General features: G+C 43.5%; 1 protein-coding gene across 2 annotated transcripts in view; it reads left to right on the top strand.

Annotated features, from left to right (window-relative positions):
• The window catches only part of LMCD1 (LIM and cysteine rich domains 1), an 85,363-nt gene extending 79,081 nt beyond the window's left edge, over positions 1-6,282 (top strand). For both annotated transcript variants that reach the window (XM_029051742.2, XM_007669652.3), the window contains one exon: positions 2,895-6,282. In XM_029051742.2, the coding sequence (XP_028907575.1) occupies positions 2,895-3,053 (159 nt within the window). In that variant the 3' untranslated portion in view covers positions 3,054-6,282. The remainder of the gene's footprint in view (positions 1-2,894) is intronic.
• The last annotated feature ends 16,349 nt before the right edge of the window (positions 6,283-22,631 follow it).

Below are 22,631 nucleotides of genomic sequence, written 5' to 3'. Positions count from 1 at the left end.
TTTACAGATGAGGTAACTGAGGCACCGAGAAGTTAAGTGACTTGCCCACAGTCACACAGCTGACAAATGGCAGAGCCGGAATTCGAACCCATGACCTCTGACTCCCAAGCCCAGGTTCTTTCCACTGAGCCACGTTGCTTATCCTATCCCACTTTGATTCTAAACTTACCTCTTTGCTGACCTTCCTGCCTCCTGTCTTTCCCCACTCCAATCCATACTTCACTCTGCTGCACAGATCATTTTTCTAAAAAAGGTTCAGTCCATGTCAACCCACTCCTCAAAAGCCTCCAGTGGTTGCCCATCCACATCCGTATCAGATAGAATCTTCTTACCCCGACTTTAAAGGAGTAACTCAGTTTACCCCCTCCTACCTCACCTCAATGATCTCCTACTAAAGCTCAGCCCACACATCTCGCTCCTCTTGTGCCAGTGTACTCAGTGTACCCCGATCTAATCTATTTTGCCACTGATGCCTTTTCCATGTCTTCCTTCTGTCCTGGAACTGCCTCCCCCCTTCCATAATCACCTTCTATTGATGCTATTGATGCCTGTTTACTTGTTTTGATGTCCGTCTCCCCCCTTTTAGACTGTAAGCCTGTTGTGGGCAGGGGTTGTCTCTATTGCTGAATTGTACTTTCCAAGCACTTAATACAGTGCTCTGCACACAGTAAGAGCTCAATATATACGATTGAATGAATGAATCACCAGACCCCCATTCTCTCCACCTTCAAATCCTGATTAAGGTCATATCTCCTCCAAGAGGCCTTCCCTGATTAAACCCTCCTTTTCTCGGATCCCTCTCCCTTCTGCATCGTTTATACACTTTGCACATTTGACCTTTGCCGTATCCTCAACCCCACAGCAATTGTATACATATCTATAAATCATATATTATAAAATATTTATTTGTATGAATGCCTGTCACCTCACGCTAGACTGAGAGCTCATTGTGGGCAGGGAATGTATCTACCAAGCACTCAGTAAAGTGTTCTGCATACAGTTAGTGCTCAATAAATACCAAAGATGATGATGAATTTATAAAATAAGCTCTAGAAAGTTGTAGTTCCTTTGCAGCAACAGGGGCCTGGTAGGAAATGAAAGTCACCAGAATGATAAATTTAGGCTTTTGAAATCCCAGATAATGTTTGCTCTCCATTTTCTAACACTCAGCTCCCAAGTTTCCCCCACCATTTCACCCCTCTGAGCCCCAACCTCACCTGGGGCTCAAGGTGGGGCCATGAACCCCCTTGAAAAATGCTTGTCTTCACTTCCCAGTTTCTCTGCCAACATATCAACATATCAGTCATTAGGAGAGTGGCCAGGAAACTAATCTAAGGAGATGAGAAATTTAGCTTTAGCCAGGTTAACCTTGAGTTCCAGTTGACACCTCCAGACATCTATATGGGCAAAACAGTAAAAGGTACAAGACTACCAAACAAAAAAGCATAGAAGGTGAGAATATGAGGTTTAGGGATTGAGGAAAGGGACAGGAAACTTTGAAGGCCATACAAAAGGACTGGTCAGATACAAGCACAGAAAAGTGAAGACATCCTCAAGTTAGGACCAAAGGAAATGAAGCAGCTGTGTAGTTGAAGTACAAGTAAAGTAGGCCTGGTGCTGGGGTTTTTATCACCAGAACAGCTAAAGAATCATCCAGAAATGTATGCCAAAAACTGGCCTTACCTTCACCAGATACATACTGTGGTGAACCCTCAGCAAGCAGCCTTTTTAGTGACTCTAAACCCACAAACAACCACAAGGAAGAGACTTTATGAGGCCACCGATGGGCTCTACTTGAGGCAGGTGATTGCTGGCCTGTAGGGGGCGGAGCGTGGAGAGAGGCGTGGCTTTCTCTCCCTGTTCTACCCAGTAATGGGCCTGGACCAATCAATGAGTGTTACTGTTGCAATGTCTGAGGCAGATAAAGAGGGCACAGTGTAACCCCCTGGAAGCATGCTGAGAAAAGCAAGCAATGGAGCAGCAGGAGAGTGGCACTTGGAAGCAGAAAGAAGAAGCATTGACAGAATGGGCTCCTTTGGCCATAGACTGGTATTGGACCCTTGGGTGGTGGAGTGAGTTAGTGTATGTAGAGAAGCAGTGTGACTTGGTGGAAAGAGCCCAGGCTTTGGAGTCAGAGGTCATGGGTTTGAATCCCAGCTCTGCCACTTGTCAGCTGTGTGACTGTGGGCAAGTCACTTAACTTCTCAGTGCCTCAGTTACCTCATCTGTAAAGTGGGGATTAACTGTGAGCCTCATGTGGGACAAGCTGATTATCCTGTATTCATTCATTCATTCAATAGTATTTATTGAGCGCTTACTATGTGCAGAGCACTGTACTAAGCACTGGGAATGTACAAATCGGTAACAGATAGAGACAGTCCCTGCCCTTCGATGGGCTTACAGTCTAATTGGGGGAGACAGACAAGAACAATAGCAATAAATAGAATCAAGATGTGCATAGGCACTACAGATTTGGAGTGAGCGGATATCTATCCCAGTGCTTAGAACAGTGCTCTGCACATAGTAAGTGCTTAACAAATACCAACATTATTATGTGTCACTCCCTTGCACATTGGTAAAATGAAGTAAAAAACTTTCCATAGTAACCTTGGCAATCACAGGTGTGGTTTAAACTCTACTACGTGTCACTGAGGCTCCCCTGATCCAGGAAGGTTCTGGTTGGTATGTGAGGGATGGGGGTGGGGCTTGTAACACATACATAGATTCTCCTCAAAGTCCAGCAAAGGTTCACTGGAAAACAGTGTCTGATCTACTTGGCAAGTTTGGGATCTATTCTGACAAGATGCTTCACTTTTTTCTTGTTCAGGCTGAGATTTATTTCTCTAAGAGGCCTGACAGACAGAAATTGAGTCATTTGTTTTTATGTTCCCTAGATAATATTCTCTGAGGACTATCAGCGAGTTGAAGATCTGGCCTGGCACAAGAAGCACTTTGTCTGTGAGGGCTGTGAGCTGTTGCTGACGGGCAGAGCTTACATCGTGGAAAAAGGCAAGCTCCTGTGTCCAACCTGCAGTAAATCCAAGCGTTCTTAAAAGGCTGTCCCTCTGAAGCCCCATCGCCTAGAATCAAGCCTGGATTCTTGGTATTTCACAAGGATGAGGAAGGCCACAAAGAGAACCATTATATGTTGGGTTCAAATTAGAATCTGGTGTGTCACTTGCAAATAACTTGAAAATCAATTTCTCTGTGAGGTTCCCTTTAATGGAAAGGATATCTGAGTGTAGGGAACTAAAACACATTATTATGAGTAAATTGGGAAGAGAAGATTACTGTCTGTCAACAGGAAAAGAACTAAATCAAATCTCAATAGTATACCAGGTAGGGAGGTTCCTGGAATGCAAATTCAATTAGCTAAATTTTGTAGAAATGCTTTTGTGAACCCAGAAGCTCAAGCAGTAGGTGGTTTGGAATCCAATTACAATTTACTACTTTTTCAAATGACATTTAAATTTCAAAGTGTATTTTTGTCATGATGAGCTTTTTTCGGGATAAAAGCACACAAAGCATTTGGTCATTTAGACTTTAGAAATGGCTTTAAAGAGCCACATTAATTTCAGGTTAGTGAAGAGAGAGAGATAGGTAGAGTAAACATGAATTACGCATGCGTGAAGCACTTATGTGCTAAACCTTGGGGTAGATACAAGGGTATAAATTCAGACAAAGTTCCTGTCCTACATGGGGGTCCTACCCCCAACATTAGCAAGAGGGTCCTTTGGGCAAAGAAACTCCTTGACAGAACCAGCCAAGGACCCACTTCACCTATAAAATCAGACTCAACTGAATTTCCTCCAAAAAGCTAGATACATAGATCAAGATTCTCTAGGTCTCATAAAGCATTCTTCTTAGCAATGAGCAGATATAACCAGGCTGTTCTGAATCTTGGAAGTTGATTGACCAGAGCTGAGATCTTGATAAAACTAAAATAATTAAATTGATTGGAACTGGAGGATCCAACTACAATCAGTAAAACTATCTTCTATTGACCATTAGTCAATTCTGAAAATATCTTGCCATTGCATTAAAAAATATATTTTAGCCCCACTAGGATGCCCCAGTGTCACTTCCTCTTGAGCTTGTTGTGGGCAGGTATTGTCCCTCTTTATTGCTGTATTGTACTTTCCCAAGTACTTAGTACCATGCTCTGCACACAGTAAGCGCTCAAATGATTGAATGAATACCTTTTGGAGAATATGCATATTGACCATCTCCCTTGTCTCCAAAGCTACCAAAAAGCAAACACTCCCCAAAACAAACTAGGGATTATCCAGGATGGTTGTGAAATGCAGATCATCCTAAAATCTGATTTCAACCCACGGTCTCAGCCTTCTCCCTGCCCAAATTTTGTTCTTAGAGCAACAAAATCACCTCCCTTGAAGAACACCTCCTTTATTGTTCTCTTTTTACTCACTGGGGGAGTGACCTGAGCAATGGCCAAAAGCATGCAGCAGAGGCTCTGCTGACATTACAATAGTAAATTAGCCCCTGAATAATCAAGGGTTGAGTATTTTATAGCAACAACAAAAGTACTGGGTAGAGTACTTAGCTGTAATAAAAAGCTGTGAGATTCTAACATAGTCCATCTCTTTCTAAGACACCGTATATGACTGTAGAGTGTGGATTTGGGATCATAGAATACTCATGAAGAAATTATAATTTTCAAACCATCTTAATTCTGTGTAGTTGGAATATTTTTAAAGTCTTTAACAGCCTTTCTTAGTGAATTTCTACCCCAAACTAGGAAGGTGCAAGAAAATGAGAACTCTGAGTTTACACCTTTTCATAACAAAGCTTTAGATTTGTGTTATGCACAAAATTGAGTAGTTCTTGCTTTCCACCAAGACTCCTTTAGTACTTTAGAGTGGATTACTAAATTCAGTAAGGATTAGTAATACCAGTTGTAGATTTACAATGTTGCTAGAGAACAGGGGCTTTGTGTCTCATTGAATTACCACATGTGGCATCAGTGAAAACTCAAACCAACTGTGGCATAATGGTACAAGTTAATTGGAATAGGCAACAGATTCTGCTATTCAGCAACCCAATTAGACATTATCTGAGAAGGCTTTGGGGAATTGTTTCATTTGGGCTTTAAAAACTGTATGGTTTCCATAAAGTTAGTGTAAGGCAAATCTATAAATCACTGCATTCTTAACTGTGCAAAGCCCAGATGAAGTGTATAATTGGTTTGTTCATCTCTGAATTTTCTGGAGGAGGATTTGTTTTGCTCAGAGAAAGGTGGGTGGCTTATTTCTTTGCCTAGGTTGGACTGGAAACACTGCTGTGTGGCCAGATGTCTGGTTTTCTAATGACCAGTGTGGGTTTCAGTTGGCCTGTCCCTTGTCCGGATCTGTAGTGGTAGAGGACAACTTTATGTACAGTTTATTTTCAGCACTGAACCTGCCTCTATCATGGCTCCAGCTGCTGAATTATGCTGCTTGGACACTGCACCAGACTTCATACTGACCTGGGAGGGGAACGCTGGAGCAAGTTGAGTCTGAGCTGGGGGTGGGTGTGTTCAGAGAGGTATCCCCCTTCCCTGAGAAATACTTTAGGATAGCATGAAATCTGCATAATTCCACAAAATGGCTCCTGTCACATCATCACATTAGGCCGTGCACCCAATGTAACATGTATGATGTCACATGCATTCCCTTTTCTAGTATTCATGAGGGACATCAGTGCCCCTTTTGAATATGCTGTGGTCAATGAAATATGGGATTTTCCAATATTTCACCAAAGGATTATGAGTTAATTCACTTTAAGAAATCTTCCAACTCTGGCTTGTTCTAAAGAAATCTTTAAAGCATATTTTAAAGTAAATGAGTAGAAAAATGCAATATGTATACTATTTTCTCAACATTAAATGTAAAGAATTTGAACATGTCAATGTGGATAAATACAGGACACTCCTGTATTTTGAATAGGAGGAATGTGAACATCTTAATGCAACTGATGATTTTGGAAAAGAGCATTTCAGATCTTCTACTGTATCACTGTACTTTTTGTGCATTATTTTCAGTTCGTCATTAGATACAAGACTAGTTTCTACTCCTATTATCATCATACTAGATCTTCAGAGAGAGTAGCCTTAGACTTCTGTGCTCATTTTATTGTATACTTAGATTTATTAAATAAAAACATCAATATTTCAGTTATTTCACATTGACATTTGTTTGAGGGATTGGAATTCCTTTCATTTTGTAAGTATATCATCTGGCAAACTTGGAATTGAATAAATCCTTCTTTTGGACATTCTCAAAGCATTGTGTGTACTTAATGAACCTGGCTTCTTTCAACATTCAGGTTCATCCTTCTCTTCTACAAGTTACTTGTCTTCCTGCTAAAACGATCTCCTTGTCAAAGCCTCTAGGTGCCACAATGATCGATGCTAGGGGAATTCCCAGCACATTATTCCCATGCCCTCCCTCAGTTTAGTTTACCTGATCGATATGCTTGGAGTTTCTCTCCAAAATGCACTCAATGTTTCCACTCAGTATGAATGGGCCAACCACCCAAGAGGGCTGTGGGGCTGTGGAGAAGTGAGGTAAACTGGGAGGGCAATGAGAGGCAATGGATGGTGGGGGCGGGTCAGGGGAGGAGCGAGCGAGAGAGAGAGAGAGAGAGTGTGTGTTCTTAGGGTAGGGAAAGAACAAATTGCTAGGCAAGGTAAAGAGACCCAGATGAAAAACCTGGGTCTTCTATCCACCCACTCTAAGGGAGAGAGCAAGGAACACATTCCCAAATATATGATGATTCAACTGACAACCATGGAAAAATAATAATAATGGTATATATTAAACACTGTGCAAAGCACTCTGCTAAGTGTTGGGGTAGATACGAGATAATCAGGTCCCACATGGGGTTCACAATCTAAGTAGGAGGGAGAACAGTTTTGAATCCCCATTTTGCAGATGAGAGAAGTGAGGCACAGAAAAGTTAAGTGACTTGTCCAAGCTCACACAGCAGGCAAGTGGTAGAAGCAGGATTAGAACCTAGGTCCTCTGTATCCCAGCCCCAGGCTGTTTCCACTAGGCCATGCTGCTCTCATGTTATATCTCCTATAAGTTCCTTACACAAATGCACTTACCCAACTTGACTGTGGCAGAGTTAAGAGGGAATGATAAATCAACAAATCCAAATTGAAATGTAAATATTGACAACTTAAATTTTAATGTTTTATGTCTTGAAGTATTGGGGATAGAAAGCAGATTAAATTGGTACTTCTTTACCTTCACCCCTGCTTTTGAAAGAAATAAGAATTCAAAAAGCCTGGGATGGGCAGGGATTGTCTCTATTGCTGAATTGTCTTTTCCAAGCTTTTAGTACAGTGCTCTACACACAGTAAGTGTTCAATAAATATGATTGAATGAATGAATGAAATTTGAATGCCATGTTTCCAACCCTCTACTAAAGTCCTGTAGTATTTTCCAAGAAGAATGAACTAAGAATTATAGAGCAATCTTGATCTTACTAACTGGTTTTTTTTTTTTACCACTGAAAGATTTAAACTTCATCTTTCACAATACTAGCTCAAACATTTAAAACTTTTCACCATGCAGAATAAATCTAGTTGCTTCAAGCAAATCAAAAAATAGTGTGCATAGCACATAGGCAGAGTTGTATGACCTTCTCTACTCTGTCAATATGAAATACAATTATCCATTCAAAATGAATATAAACACAAGAACCATGTACCTAGACTAAATCCAGGGGGAACTGAAGCTTGCAGAGATAATAGCAGCAGGTTTTGCTTTGACTTGGTTTTCCACTACTTAAGCACCTTTATTCCAAGAAACCCAAGTATTGCCTTGATTTCATTAATCTTCAAAATACTTTCAATAAGATAGGATTAAATAACAGTCTCCCTAGATCAAAGAATAGAGGCATCAAGTATAGAACTGGACTGGAAGTCAGAGACTTAGTCTAGTTATGGCTCTAGTCAATCGTATTTATGGAGCACTTACCTTATGCAGACACTAAGTTCTTGGGAGAGTACAATATAACAGTATAACAGACACATTCCCTCCCCACACTGACTTTCCTGTCTATAGGGGACTGTATTTTTTGATTAATTAGCCTTGGGCAAATCATGTGTACTCTCCTGCCTCTCTAGAAAATGGGGATTAACAATGCCTGTCTCTCTTGATCTCACATGGGTGATATGTGAAAGTGCTCTGTTTTCTTGGAAGGAAAGGAGGAGTATTTATTTGTCCCTTGCATTGAAAAGTTTTCAGCATCAGTTATTAATTATTGCTAATATTTTGTTTTACTCTGGTATGTGTTTGTAGGTGAATTATGGTATTTATGAAGCATTTACAATACATCAAATGTGCTGGAATGGATGCAAGTTAATCAGATATTCATATCAGATTCTATTACATTTTTACTTATCAAATATGTGTCAATCTGCCTTGTCTCCCATGTCTACCTAAAACTTTAGAATCTTATAAAGATCTATTAGAGTGACACACACGGGTATTTGACATTTGCCACTCTATCATAACAATGAAGATTGGATGATGATAACAAGGTATCTTGCCCCATATCACCCAGTGAACTGTGAAAGTGAAAATAAGGCTCAATTTCCAAGCATTTTTTTTTTTATCAGCTCAGCCATGTTAAGGTAATTCAGGTCTTACCCACTTCAAGATTTCAGTTGACTTCTGAGCCTGTCTTCCTGTCAGTCAGTCACTGATATTCACAGAGTGCTTACTGTGTGCAGAGCACTGTACTAAGCACTTGGGAGAGTAAAATATAACAATATAACACATTCTCTGCCCACAGAGATCTTACATTCTAGAGGGTAAAACAGACATTAATATAAATAAATTACAGATATTTATATAACTGTTGTGGGGCTGGGAGGGGGGAATCAATAGAGGGAGTAATTCATTTGATTAAATGAATTGACCAGCTCTTCATCAGGATTCCTGCTGTGCTTGTAAGTGGTTCTTTGGTCAGAAACCTTCACCACTGATATCCTAGCCCCAGCAGGCCAAGTCAGGAGTAGAACCCAAGTCTCTTGAGTCTCAGAGCAGTGTATTTTCTCCACTAGACAAACAGCAGGGCTCTTAATATCTCACTGATTTACAACCCAGCACATACTCTTCATTCCTCTAATGCCAACGTTCTCACTGTACCTCGATATCATCTCTCTCACTGTCAACCCCTTGCCCACATCCTTCCTCTGGCTTAGAACTCCCTCCCCCTTCATAGCCAACGAATGATCACTCTCCCCACCTTCAAGCTGTTATTAAAATCGCATCTCCTCCAAGAGGCCTTCTCTGGCAAAACCCTCATTTCCCTTACTCTCTCTCCCTCCTGCATGACTTGTACTTGGATTGTATCCTTTCTTCACCCCATCCTCAACCTCACAGCACCAATGTATTTTAATGTCTGTCTTCCCGATAGACTGTGAGCTCCTTATGGACAGCAAACATGTCTACCAAATCTTTTATAGCATACTCTCCCAAGCATTTAACATAGTGCTCTGCACAGAGTAAACACTCAATAAATATGATTTATTGATAGGTATAGTGAAGCACACTCTCAAACTATGTGTCCTAACAGTTGCAAAACTATGGCAGTAGCTAGACTAGCCTGGCAGGCAGCAATTACAAGAGTAGTTACCCTTTTCCAGTGGATGCTATGCTCAAACCACAGTACCAGGGGGCCATTTCAAAAGCAGAGACACCTGGATTAGCATAACAAGTAACTCTGTTTATGTGCTTAACAATGTGGAAGGGAGTGTCAGTCATGCATCATTTTCTTGTCAACCACACTTGCACTCAGAGATAGGCTTTTACTGTCAGTAGCCTTATCTTGGAAAAACAAAGGACAGATATCTATAGAGGCCCACCCACCCCCACCAGAAAAGAAGGAAGAATAAAGAATAAGATTACATTCCTGCCTTTGAGGAATGTGTAGTCTAATACCTATAACTCTTCTGCAAAGGGACTATTTTTTTTACCTAGTTAACTATTTGGAATTAAACTAGTTAGCCATGCCAATTGCAATTATATAAATCAAGAGCTTTCTAATCTAAAGGTGAGTAGCCCTCCAATAAGCACAATATTCACACCTGTGCTTGGCTGATGATCCACACTAAAGAGCTAATCTTTCCTTTAATGTTTTAGCTGCTGACACATCTTGAAAATGTTTTCTAAATTCTTAAATAAAATAGTGTCCCTATTGAAAAAGTTGTCATAGTTTTCCTTTCCTTTTTTATCAGGTGAGAAAAATTATGGTGTGGGTAACTTTTTACTAGAAAATTTTCGGTACATTTGAAGGATGCACTTACATGATTTCAAATCCCAAAATGTTTAAAATAGAAATGTGATCCAGTATGCTGACAGTCCAATTTCATTCTATTATACTTAATGCTGGCAATCTATCTGGTTTTAATAAAATATGATTTATGAAAGTATTGGCACCAAAGGAAGAACAAGTCATTACCCATATATGGACATGCTTTTTGCTCCAACTGCCAGTTGGATACAGCTCTAATCTTCAACTGATAAGGAGCAGAGGAGCAAAAGCAGATTTTAAATCCTCAAAATTGCTAGTCTAAAAGTGTGTGCAGCATGCAAAAGAAAACAGTTATGTGTGCTACTGCTGGACACTGACAAGAAGATGCCCCAAATTTCATTTGTCCAATACCTGTCTGTGTGGGTTACTAGACTTCTTATGGGCTGTGCTCTAGTCTCTTTCTGATCGAAGGAGATTGTGGGAAAAGAAATGCAGGCAGGGTAAAGCTTCAAGCAAAGGTTTGGGAATGCAGAAGGGCAGTGATTAAGCAGATGTGGGAACCAGAATCCACAGATCCCAACCGAACGGAAGCAACATATTTGAAAAGAACCAGAGGAGAATCAAACATTCCATCAATAGCATTTATTGAGCACTTACTATGGGCAGAGTACTCCATTAAGTGCTTGGGAAAGTACAATTACAAAAGAGTTGGTAGATATGTTTTCTGCCCACCAAAGGTTTACAGTCCAGAGGGGAGATGACAAAGTAAATTGTGGATATGTACATGAATGTTGTGGGGATGAGGGTGGGGTGAATATCAGGTGCTTAAAGAGTACAGATCCTTGTACATAGGTGAGACAGAAGGGAGGAAAAGGGAAGGGAAATGAGGGCTTAGCTGGGGAAGACCTCTTAGAGATGTGTGCTCTTCAAAGGATGAGAGGTGGATTGGTAAAATTCTAGGATGCAGGAAAGCGAAAAGGAATCCTACTGCACCCTCCCATAGGTTGCTTCCTCTGATTGTTTCCCCCAGACAGTATATGATCGGTTGGTGGAGGAAGGGGAGGTGAGAGAGGGAGAGAATGGCAGCAGCGGCACCCACACTTTGGGGACAAAATCCATCCCTGACAGGTTTATGTTTTAAAAAGTACATAGTAAGAACTTTGCAGTCCCACTGCGTCTGGGTAAGAAGTGAGGGGGCTTCCCTAGCACAGTTCCAATATAAACCTCCTCCTGGGGGCTGATATGGTCAGACCAGTGGCTGTAGTGGTGGCAGCATTTGCTGGTGGGAGATGGGCCAGACGAGGGGAGGCAGGGAGCTAGGGTGACATGGCGGGGGGGAGGCAAGAGGAAGCAAACAGTGCACGGTGCTAAGCACTTGGGGGAAAATAGTACAATGGAGTTGGTAGACATGATCCCTGCCCACAAGGAACTTAATGTTGGTATTTGTTAAGCGCTTACTATGTGCAGAGCACTGTTTTAAGCGCTGGGGTAGACACAGGGGAATCAGGTTGTCCCACGTGGGGCTCACAGTCTTCATCCCCATTTTACAGATGAGGTAACTGAGGCACAGAGAAGTTAAGTGACTTGCCCACAGTCACACAGCTGACAAGTGGCAGAGCCGGGATTCGAACCCATGACCTCTGACTCCAAAGCCCATGCCAAGCCCATGCTCTTTCCACTGAACCACGCTGAACTTGCAGCCTAGAGGGTGAGGCAGACAAAAATAAATGACTGATCTGTAATGATAATAATGATAATGATGGTATTTGTTAAGTGCTTACTATGTTCCAAGCACTGGGGTAGATACAAGGTAATCAGGTTGGACACAGACCCTGTCCCATCTGGGGCTCACAGTCTTAATCCCCATTTTACAGATGAGGTAACTGAGGCACAGAGAAGTAGAGTAACCTGTACATAACTGCTCTTGGACTGAGGGTGAGGTGAATATCAAATCTTCAAGGGGTATAGATGCAAGTGCATAGGCGACACAGAAGGGAGAGGGAATAGGGGAAATGAGAACTTAGTTGGGGGAGGTCTTTTGGAGGAGATGTAATTTTAATAAGGCTTTGAATGTGGGGTGAGTGATGGTCTGTTGTTTAGGCTGGGGAAAGGAATTCCAAGCAAGAGGATGTGGGCAAGGGGTCAGGGGAAAAATAGATAAAATCGAGGTAGAGAGAATAGGTTGGCATTTGAGGAGTAAAGGTATGGACTGGATTTTAGAAGGAAATTGGTGAGGTAAGACAGGAGTGGGCTAACTGACTGCTTTAAAACTGATGGTACCGAGTTTCTTTTGGAAACAATGTCATGTATGACAAAAGTCCCAAACAAATGTTCCCTGAGGGAGTTTCCAAAATTGGGAAAGTATAATGATGTAGTAAATTACGCATCCGCAGCATGGCTCAGTGGAAAGAGCCCAGGCTTGGGAGTCGGAGGTCATGGGTTCGAATCCTGGCTCCGCCACTTGGCAGCTGTGTGACTCTGGGTAAGTCACTTCACTTCTCTGTGCCTCAGTTCCCTCATCTGTACAATGGGGTTTAACTGTGAGCCTCACGTGGGATAACCTGATTACCCTGTATCTACCCCAGCACTTAGAAGTGCTCTGCACATAGTAAGCGCTTAACAAATACCAATATTATTATTCTGCATTGGGCAGACCCTTGTTGTTGTCTTATGCTGTCGAGCCCTGTCCAACCCATAGCAGTGTTGTAGACATATCTCTCCCAGAATGCCCCACCTTCAACTGCAATCGTTTTGGTAGTGTATCCATGGAGTTTTTTTTGGTAAAAATACGGATGTGGTTTACCACTGCCTCCTTTTGTGCAGTAAACTTGAGTCTCTGCCCTCGACTCTCTCCCTTGCCACTGCTGCCCGGGACAGGTGAGTTTTGACTTGTAGCAGATTGCTTTCCACTCGCTAGCCACTGCCCAAGCTAGGAATGGAATGAGTAGTCATTCAGTCAATCGTATTTATTGAGCACTTACTATTTATTCATTCAATAGCATTTAGCTCTGCACATACTAAGTGCTTGGAATGTACAATTTGGCAAGAGATAGAGACAATCCCTGCCCAATAACGGGCTCACATGTGCAGATCACTGTACTGAGTGCTTGGGAAGTACAATTCAGCAACAAATAGAGACAATCCCTGCCCACAACAGGCTCACAGTCTAGAAATAATTATGGTATTTGTTAAGGGCTTACTATGTCCAAGCACTGTTCTAAGCCCTGGGGTAGATACAAGGTAATCAGGTTGTCCCACCTGGGGCCCACAGTCTTAATCCCCACTTTACAGATGAGGTAACAGGCACAGAGAAGTTAAGTGGCTTGCCCAAGGCCACACAGCAAACAAGTGACAAAGGTGGGATTAGAACCCACATCTTCTGACTCCCCAAACCAGGTTCTTCCTATAAAGTCATGCTGCTTCTCTGAATATGCTTTGGCTTGACTCTCCCTCCCAAAGTCAGGACTGGTAGAGTACTGGAAATAATAATAATACTGTTGGTATTTGTTAAGCACTTACTATGTGCACAGCACTGTTCTAAGCACTGGGGTAGATACAGGGTAATCAGGTTGTCCCTCATGAGGCTCACAGTCTTAATCCCTATTTTACAGATGAGGTAACTGAGGCACAGAGAAGTTAAGTGACTTGCCCACAGTCACACAGCTGACAAATGGCAGAGCTGGAATTCGAACCCATGACCTCTGACTCCCAAGCCCGTGCTCTTTCCACTGAGCCACGCTACTTCTCTGAAACTCTCCAGGTGTGACCCTGAGAGGGGGACAGACCCTTAATAATAATAATAATGGTATTTGTTAAGCGTTTACTATGTGTCAGGCACTGTACTAAGCACTGGAGTGGATACAAGCAATCTGGTTGGACACAGTCCCTGTCCTGTCCCATATGGGGCTCACATTCTCAATCCTCATTTTACAGATGAGGTAACTGAGGCACAGAGAAATGAAGTAACTTGCCCAAGGTCACACAGCAGACAAGTGGTGGAGCCAGGATTAGAACCCCTTACCTTCTGACTCCCAGATCCATACTCTCTCCACTAAACCATGCTGCTTCCCTGAGAGAGTATTGTGTCTAGATTTGGTCACATTTTAAAAGAAGCAGATGAAACAGAATCCAGTCCAGGGTAGGGTAATGATTCAAGAGAAAGAAAACAGTTGCTCTAAGACAGAAACTCACTGGCTGCTCTTGATTTCCACAGAGGAACAAAGAGGAAATAGATTTCTATTACTGCAAGAGAAAATTCACTTAAACTGAAGGAATAATTCTTTGACTGTCCAGGTGATTACTGAGAGAAGCTTACAGGAGAAGTTATCAAATCTCTGTCTCTGTAGATTATTGAAAATGTGATTACTGTCCTGGATAGTTCCGGTATTCATTTACCTAGAAGGAGATGGCTGCATTTGAGGGCTTCAATAATTGCATATCCCCACATCATTTCTCTCACTACTTCTTCACCCCAACCACATTCCTGACAGTACTTACGTACATATCTTTAAACTCTGTTGCTTCCCTCTATCTGCAATTTATTTTAGTATCTGTCTTTCCTGCTAGAATGCTAGCTCTACGAGGGCCAAGAATCGTGTCTACTAATTCTATCATATGTTCTCAAGGGTTTAAATACAGTGGTCTGTACAGAGTAAGCATTCAGTAAATACTATTTATTGATTAACTCCTTTCAGTTTTGTATTTCAAAGATACTACAGAAGTGTCAAGGCAAAGAATTACAATAAACTAGTTGAATACCCAGGATGCACCCAACTGCACCTGACCTAACCTCTGGCTGATCTCTGCTCCTGCCTTTTGCCCTTCCATTATTCTTGCTAGTGCTCCTGTTCATTCATTCAGTTGTATTTATTGAGTGCTTACTTTGTGCAGAACACTGTACTAAGCACTTGGGAGAGTACAATACAACCATAAACAGACATATTCCCTTCTGGTCCTACCTCTGCCTCAACACTGCTTCCTTCACAGCCAGACTCACATGCCAGAGACTGACTCTACTGCTCTTATCTCCCATAGCTGTCCTGTCCAGGCTCTCAGGTCCCAGCTCTCCTGCCTTCCCATCTTCCTCCTCTGCCCTGCTGCTATTCCTCTTCCCACTTTTCCTTTACCTCAGCCCTGCTGTGACTCAGGCGTTCCACAAAGAATTAGCCCCATTTTGAGCTATGACCCATTTATCAGGTGAAATCCTTCGAGGACCAAATAAGTGGACACCTTATGTCACTGCCTAACATCGCTAAGTCTGCCCTTTCCTCTCCATCCAAACTGCGAATGTACTAATCCAAGCACTTATCCTACCCCACCTTGATTACTGCATCAGCCTTCTTGCTGAGCTCCCTGCTTTCTGTCTCTCCTCACTCCAGTCTATATTTCACTCTACTGCCTGAATTGTTTTTCTATAAAAGTTTCCCCACTCCTCAAGATCCTCCAGTGGTTGCCCATCCACCTCTGCATCAAACAGAAACTCCTTACTATCAGCTTTAAAGCACTCAATCACCTTGCCCCCTCCTACCTTACTTCTCTGCTTTCCTATACAACCCAGCCCCCACACTTTGCTCCTTTAATGCCAACTGACTCATTGTACCTTGATCTGGTCTATCTCACTGCCTACCTCTCACCCACATCCTGCCTCTGGCCTGGAACTCCCTCCTTCTTCATATCCGACAATCACTCTCCCCACCTTCAAAAGTGGAGGCACATGTCATCCAAGGGGCCTTCCCTGACAAGGCTCTCATTTCTTCTCCCACTCCCTTCTGCATCACCCTTGCACTTGGAGATGCATCCTTTATTCACCCCTCTCTCAGCCCCACAGCACTTATGTACATATCTATAATTAATTTGTTTTCATGTCTCTCACCCCCTGTAGATTGTAAACTCATTGTGGACAGGGAAGTGTCTACTAATTGTGTTATATTGTACTCTCCCAGGCACTTAGTACACTGATTGATTGACTGGTGATTTAAACTATGTAGTCATCTGTCCAGTGACAAGGGGATGGATCTATGGAAGAGATAAGTGGGATATTCAGTGACTCCCCAATTCTGCCCCTCTAGCAGCAATTCAGTGCCCTCCCAATGCCTCCCCTCTGTCTTCCTGAGGAATGGTGGCTATGGGGACCCGGGGTTATGGTGGCAGACATGACTGCTGACCCCCCACCCCCCAAGGAGTTGAGACACAGCATTGTGAGGCTTATTGGGATATGTATAGCCCAGATGCAGCATTGTGAGGCTCATGGGAAATTGCCCAGAAATGCCCCATCTACCCCCCAACAGATGGCTTGCATCTACCCCAAAGCTTAATACAGTGCCTGGTACATAGTAAGCGCTTAACAAATGTCATAATTAGTATTATTATATGATGATTGATCATTATATGATGATTGGCAAATGTCCAAATGAATCATACCCCATCTGAAGGCATCAATCCAATTACACAGCTCATTAGTGGGTTGTAAATCAACTCCTTCAACTGCATGGATAGCAGTAAGATAGGATTACCCAGGTATGCCTATAATCCAATCAAATGCACCTTAGGTAATAAATATCCCTTCTGGTTCCTGACTCTGGCTCTTGTGCTTTTCCATTCCTGTGGGCCAGCCCTCCCAGCCAATCATTCACTTCCTGACAGCCATCTCTAAGCCAATCAGAGTCCATAAAGGTGACCAACCCATATTTTATACAAATGATAAAATCTGGACTCCTCTGAGTGAGAAAATAGCATTACAAATGTTAGGAAAGGAGTTTCGCTGAATTAAAACACCAAAGGTATAAAATTACATCCAATTTTCTTAAATCTCCATGAATCTTCAAATCTTTACTGTGACTCAGTTTCCTAAACTGTAAAATGGGAATCAAGTACTTGTTCTCCCTCCTACTAGACTCTGAACCCCATGCAGGACAGGTACTGTGTCGACCTAATTAACTTATATCTACCCACTCCTTCTTTAGAAGCAGCATGGCTCAGTGGAAAGAGCACGGGCTTGGGAATCAGAGGTCATGGGTTCGAATCCCAGCTCCACCACTTGTGAGCTGTGTGACTTTGGCCAAGTCACTTAACTTCTCTGTGCCTCAGTTACCTCATCTGTAAAAAGGGGATGAAAACTGTGAGTCCCACATGGGACAATCTGATTACCTTGTATCTACTCCAACGCTTAGGGACAATCTGATTACCTTGTATCTACTCCAATGCTTAGACTAGTGCTTGGCACATAGTAAGCACTTAAATACTGTAAGTACTTAGAACAGCATTTGACTATTATTATGGTATTTGTTAAGTGCTTACTATATGCTAAGGACTGTTCTAAGTCCTGGGGTAAAAACAAGGTAATCAGTTTGTCCCACATGGGGCTCACAGTCTTAATCCCCATTTTACAGATGAGGTAACTGAGGCACAGAGAAGTTGGGTGAAGAAATGGCAAGAAATGGCTTGCCCAAGATCACACAGCAGACAAGTGCTGGAGCCTCCTCCCCCTCCCATCCTTTAACTGTTGGAGTTCCTCAAGGGTCAGTTCTTGGCCCTCTTCTGTTCTCCATTTACACTCACTCCCTCGGTGAACTCATTCGCTCTCACGGCTTTGACTACCATCTCTACGCAGATGACATGCAGATCTACATCTCCGCCCCTGTCCTCTCCCCCTCCCTTCAGGCTCGCATCTCCTCCTGCCTCCAGGACGTCTCCACCTGGATGTCGGCCCGTCACCTAAAACTCAACATGAGCAAGACTGAGCTCCTCATCTTCCCTCCCAAACCCGGTCCTCTCCCAGACTTCTCTATCACCGTCGATGGCACGACCATCCTTCCCGTCTCTCAGGCCCGCAATCTCGGTGTCATCCTTGACTCGTCTCTCTCGTTCACCCCACACATCCTATCCGTTACCGAGACCTGCCGGTTTCACCTCTACAATATCGCCAAGATCCGCCCTTTCCTCTCCACCCAAACGGCTACCTTACTGTTACGGGCTCTCGTTATATCCCGGCTAGACTACTGTGTCAGCCTTCTCTCTGACCTCCCTTCCTCCTCTCTCGCCCCGCTCCGGTCTATTCTTCACTCCGCTGCCCGGCTCATCTTCCCGCAGAAACGATCTGGGCATGTCACTCCCCTTCTTAAACACCTCCAGTGGTTGCCTATCAACCTCCGCTCCAAACAAAAACTCCTCACTCTAGGCTTCAAGGCTCTCCATCACCTTGCCCCTTCCTACCTCTCCTCCCTTCTCTCTTTCTACCGCCCACCCCGCACGCTCCGCTCCTCTGCCGCCCACCTCCTCACCGTCCCTCGGTCTCGCCTATCCCGCCGTCGACCCCTGGGTCACGTCCTCCCGCGGTCCTGGAACGCCCTCTCTCCTCACCTCCGCCAAACTGATTCTCTTTCCCTCTTCAAAACCCTACTTAAAACTCACCTCCTCCAAGAGGCCTTCCCAGACTGAGCTCCTCTTCTCCCTCTACTCCCTCTGCCACCCCCCCTTTACCTCTCCGCAGCTAAACCCTCTTTTTCCCCCTTTCCCTCTGCTCCTCCACCTCTCCCTTCCCATCCCCACAGCACTGTACTCGTCCGCTCAACTGTATATATTTTCATTACCCTATTTATTTTGTTAATTAATTGTACATCGCCTTGATTCTATTTAGTTGCCATTGTTTTTACGAGATGTTCTTCCCCTTGACTCTATTTATTGCCATTGTTCTTGTCTGTCCATCTCCCCGGATTAGACTGTAAGCCCGTCCAACGGCAGGGACTGTCTCTATCTGTTGCCGACTTGTTCATCCCAAGCGCTTACTACAGTGCTCTGCACATAGTAAGCGCTCAATAAATACTATTGAATGAATGAATGAACAAGTGGAGGAGCCGGGATTAAAACTCACATTCTCTGACTCCCAAGCCTGTCCTCTTTCCACTATTGCTTGCTGCTAAATGCTTAACAAATACTGCTTTTAAAAAATTCCTTTTCTTCTAAAAACACATTTAAATGGATTTGTCTCAGATAATCTTTTGAATATTATTTCCTAGGTAAACAAAGATGACAAAGTTTTGAGTTTTTTGGCTTTTAAGAAATGACAACATCAAATTCTTTAACTACAATATATTCTAGTAATAGATGGCAAAAAAAAAAAAATCAAGTCCCCATTTATGGTTATGTTTCAGTGTTGCATAAATACATTCATGTAGACACCTCAGTTGCTTCATACTCTAGTTTTTATCCAAATAAGCCAGCTTTACTGACTTCATGAGTCACAAAACTGAATCATTTTTCTAAATCAAAAAACCACATACATTAAAAAAATATAAGTAGCAATGAAACACATTATTTCTTCCAGGGCATGAAGAAATTTACAAAAAAAATGAAGTCTTTAATAACAGCTCTATAGTTATTTTTTGCAGAAAGAAATATTTGTTTTAAAAAACAGTTGTTTCTCAATAAAAAGTATCCTGACTCTAAAAATATTGCTTAAACATAAGCAAATTCCAGATGATTTAAAATGGAAACAAAATATGCTTTCATATTCTCTACAGTTATTTCCATTTGATGAAGTTGTTTTGATCCATTTTCACGATTAGGCAAAGATTTCACTGTAGAAATCCTAAGGTTTGGGAACATATCAGTGGTACCTTATCTCCCACTTATTTTCCATGAGCCTCCAAGTAGTGCCAACATAACCCTCAATTATCCATTTGGCATGGGGCAGACTGCCTAGCTTCTCTTTACCACATTTTCCTCTTTGTTTAAGTAAACCTTTACAGTATAACCCCATCTTTCCCAAGTTGAAATTGTTGTAAAATAGTTTGCAAAAAGTGTGCTGTAACTATGAAATGCATTTGTCAAATTCTCCTCTTCATTTCCGGAAAGCCAGAAACCAATCAAGCAGCCCCTCCCAGATCCTCTGACATCAGCCAGGCTTCTGTTCTCACTCCCCACTGCATAGCTGAGGTAGCTGCTAGCATATGGACACCTAGTCCACAAAAAGTGTGCAGGAAAAGTCAGAGGCAGGTGAACTTATCCCTGGCTCTTTCCAGCTAGCCTCCCCTTAAAAACACTGCAGTCCTGTTATGCTTCAGCTTTGTGCTTGTGTACCAGCTTCCAAACCTGAGGAAAATCCAGAAGAATGCCCACTCTGTGCATTTCATTAATCATATTTATTCAATAGTATTTATTTATTGAGTGCTTACTATGTGCAGAGCACTGTACTAAGCACTTGGAATGTACAATTCAGCAACAGATAGAGACAATCCCTACCCATTGACGGGCTTACAGTCTAATCGGGGGAGACAGACAAAAACAATAGCAATAAATAGAATCAAGGGGATGTACATCTCATTAACAAAATAAATAAGGTATTAAAAATATATACAAATGAGCAAATGAGCACAGTGCTGAGGGGAGGGGAAGGGAGAGGGGGAGGAGCAGAGGGAAAGGGGGGAAAGGGGACTTAGCTGAGGGGAGGTGAAGGCGGGGGGCAGAGAGGCAGCAGAGGGAGCAGAGGGAAAAGGGGAAGCTCAGTCTGGAAAGGCCTCTTGGAGGAGGTGAGCTCTCAGTAGGGCTTTGAAGAGGGGAAAAGAGTTAGTTTGGCGGAGGTGAGGAGGGAGGGCATTCCAGAACAGTGGGAGGATGTGGGCCAGGGGTCGACGGCGGGATAGGCGAGAACAGGGGATGGTGAGGAGGTGAGCGGCAGAGGAGCGGAGTGTGTGGGGTGGGCAGTAGAAAGAGAGAAGGGAGGAGAGGTTGGAGGGGGCAAGATGATGGAGAGCCTTGAAGCCTAGAGTGAGAAGTTTTTATTTCATGCGGAGGTTGATAGACAACCACTGGAGGTTTTTAAGGAGGGGAGTGACATACCCAGAGCGTTTCTGCAGGAAGATGATCTGGGCAGTGGAATGAAGAATAGACTGGAGTGGGGAGAGACAGGAGGAAGGGAGATCAGAGAGAAGGCTGACACAATAATCCAGCCAGAATATTATGAGAGCCTGTACCAGTAAGATAGCTGTTTGGATGGAAAGGAAGGGGCAGATCTTGGCAATATTATGAAGGTGCGACCGGCAGGCCTTGGTGACGGATTGGATGTGTGGGGTGAATGAGAGAGCTGAGACAAGGATGACACCAAGGTGGCGGGCTTGAGAGACGGGAAGGATGGTCGTACCATCCACAGTGATAGGGAAGTCAGGAAGAGGACAGGGCTTGGGAGGGAAGATAAGGAGCTCAGTTTTGGACATGTTGAGTTTTAGGTGGCGGGCAGACATCCAGGTGGAGATGTCCCGGAGGCAGGGGGAGATACAAGCCTGAAGGGAGGGGGAGAGAACAGGGGCGGAGATGTAGATTTGTGTGTCATCTGCATAAAGATGATAGTTGAAGCCGTGGGAGCGAATGAGTTCACCAAGGGAGTGAGTGTAGATGGAGAACAGAAGAGGGTCAAGAACTGACCCTTGAGGAACCCCTACAGTTAGAAGGTTGGAGGGGGAGGAGGAGCCTGTGAAGGAGACTGAGAATGAATGGCCAGAAAGATAAGAGGAGAACCAGGAGAGGACGGAGTCTGTGAAGCCAAGGTGAGATAAGGTGTGGAGGAGAAGGGGATGGTCTACAGTGTCAAAGGCAGCTGAGAGGTCAAGGAGAATTAGGATAGAGTAGGAACCATTGGATTTGGCAAGAAGGACGTCATGGGTGACCTTGGAGAGAGCAGTCTCGATAGAGTGGGGGGATGGAAGCCAGATTGGAGGGGGTCCAGGAGAGAATTGGAGTTAAGGAATTCTAGGCAGTGAGTATAGATGATTCGTTCTAGGATCTTGTAAAGGAAGGGTAGGAGGCAGATAGGGCGATAACTGGAAGGAGAAGTGGGGTTGAGAGAGGGTATTTTTAGGATGGGGGAGACAGGGGCATGTTTGAAGGCAGAGGGGAAGAAGCCACTGAAGAGTGAGCGGTTAAAGATAGAAGTTAAGGAGGAGGGGGGGAAGGGGCGATGGTTTTTATAAGGTGAGCGGGAATGGGGTCTGAAGCACAGGTGGAGGGGGTGGCACTTGCGAGGAGGGAGGAGATCTCCTCTGAGGATACTGCAGGGAAGGATGGGAAAGTAGGGGAGAGGGTTGGGAAGGGGGGGAGGCAGAAGAAGGAGGGGTGACTTTGGGGAGCTCAGACCTGATTGTGTTAATTTTTGTGATGAAGTAGGTGGCCAGATCGTTGGGGGTGAGGGATGGGGAGGGGGAGGAAAGGGGGTCTAAGGAGAGAATTAAAGGTCCGGAACAATTGGCAGGGGTGACGGGCATGGGCGTCAATGAGGGAAGAAAAGTAGTTTTGTCTAGCGGAGGAGAGGGCAGAGTTAAGGCAGGAAAGGATAAAGTTGAAATGGATAAGGTTGGCTTGGTGCTTGGACC

Source organism: Ornithorhynchus anatinus, chromosome X1, assembly GCF_004115215.2.
Source record: "Ornithorhynchus anatinus isolate Pmale09 chromosome X1, mOrnAna1.pri.v4, whole genome shotgun sequence".
NCBI classification, from domain to species: Eukaryota; Metazoa; Chordata; class Mammalia; order Monotremata; family Ornithorhynchidae; genus Ornithorhynchus; species Ornithorhynchus anatinus.
This window is presented reverse-complemented; position numbering and strand designations above follow the sequence as displayed.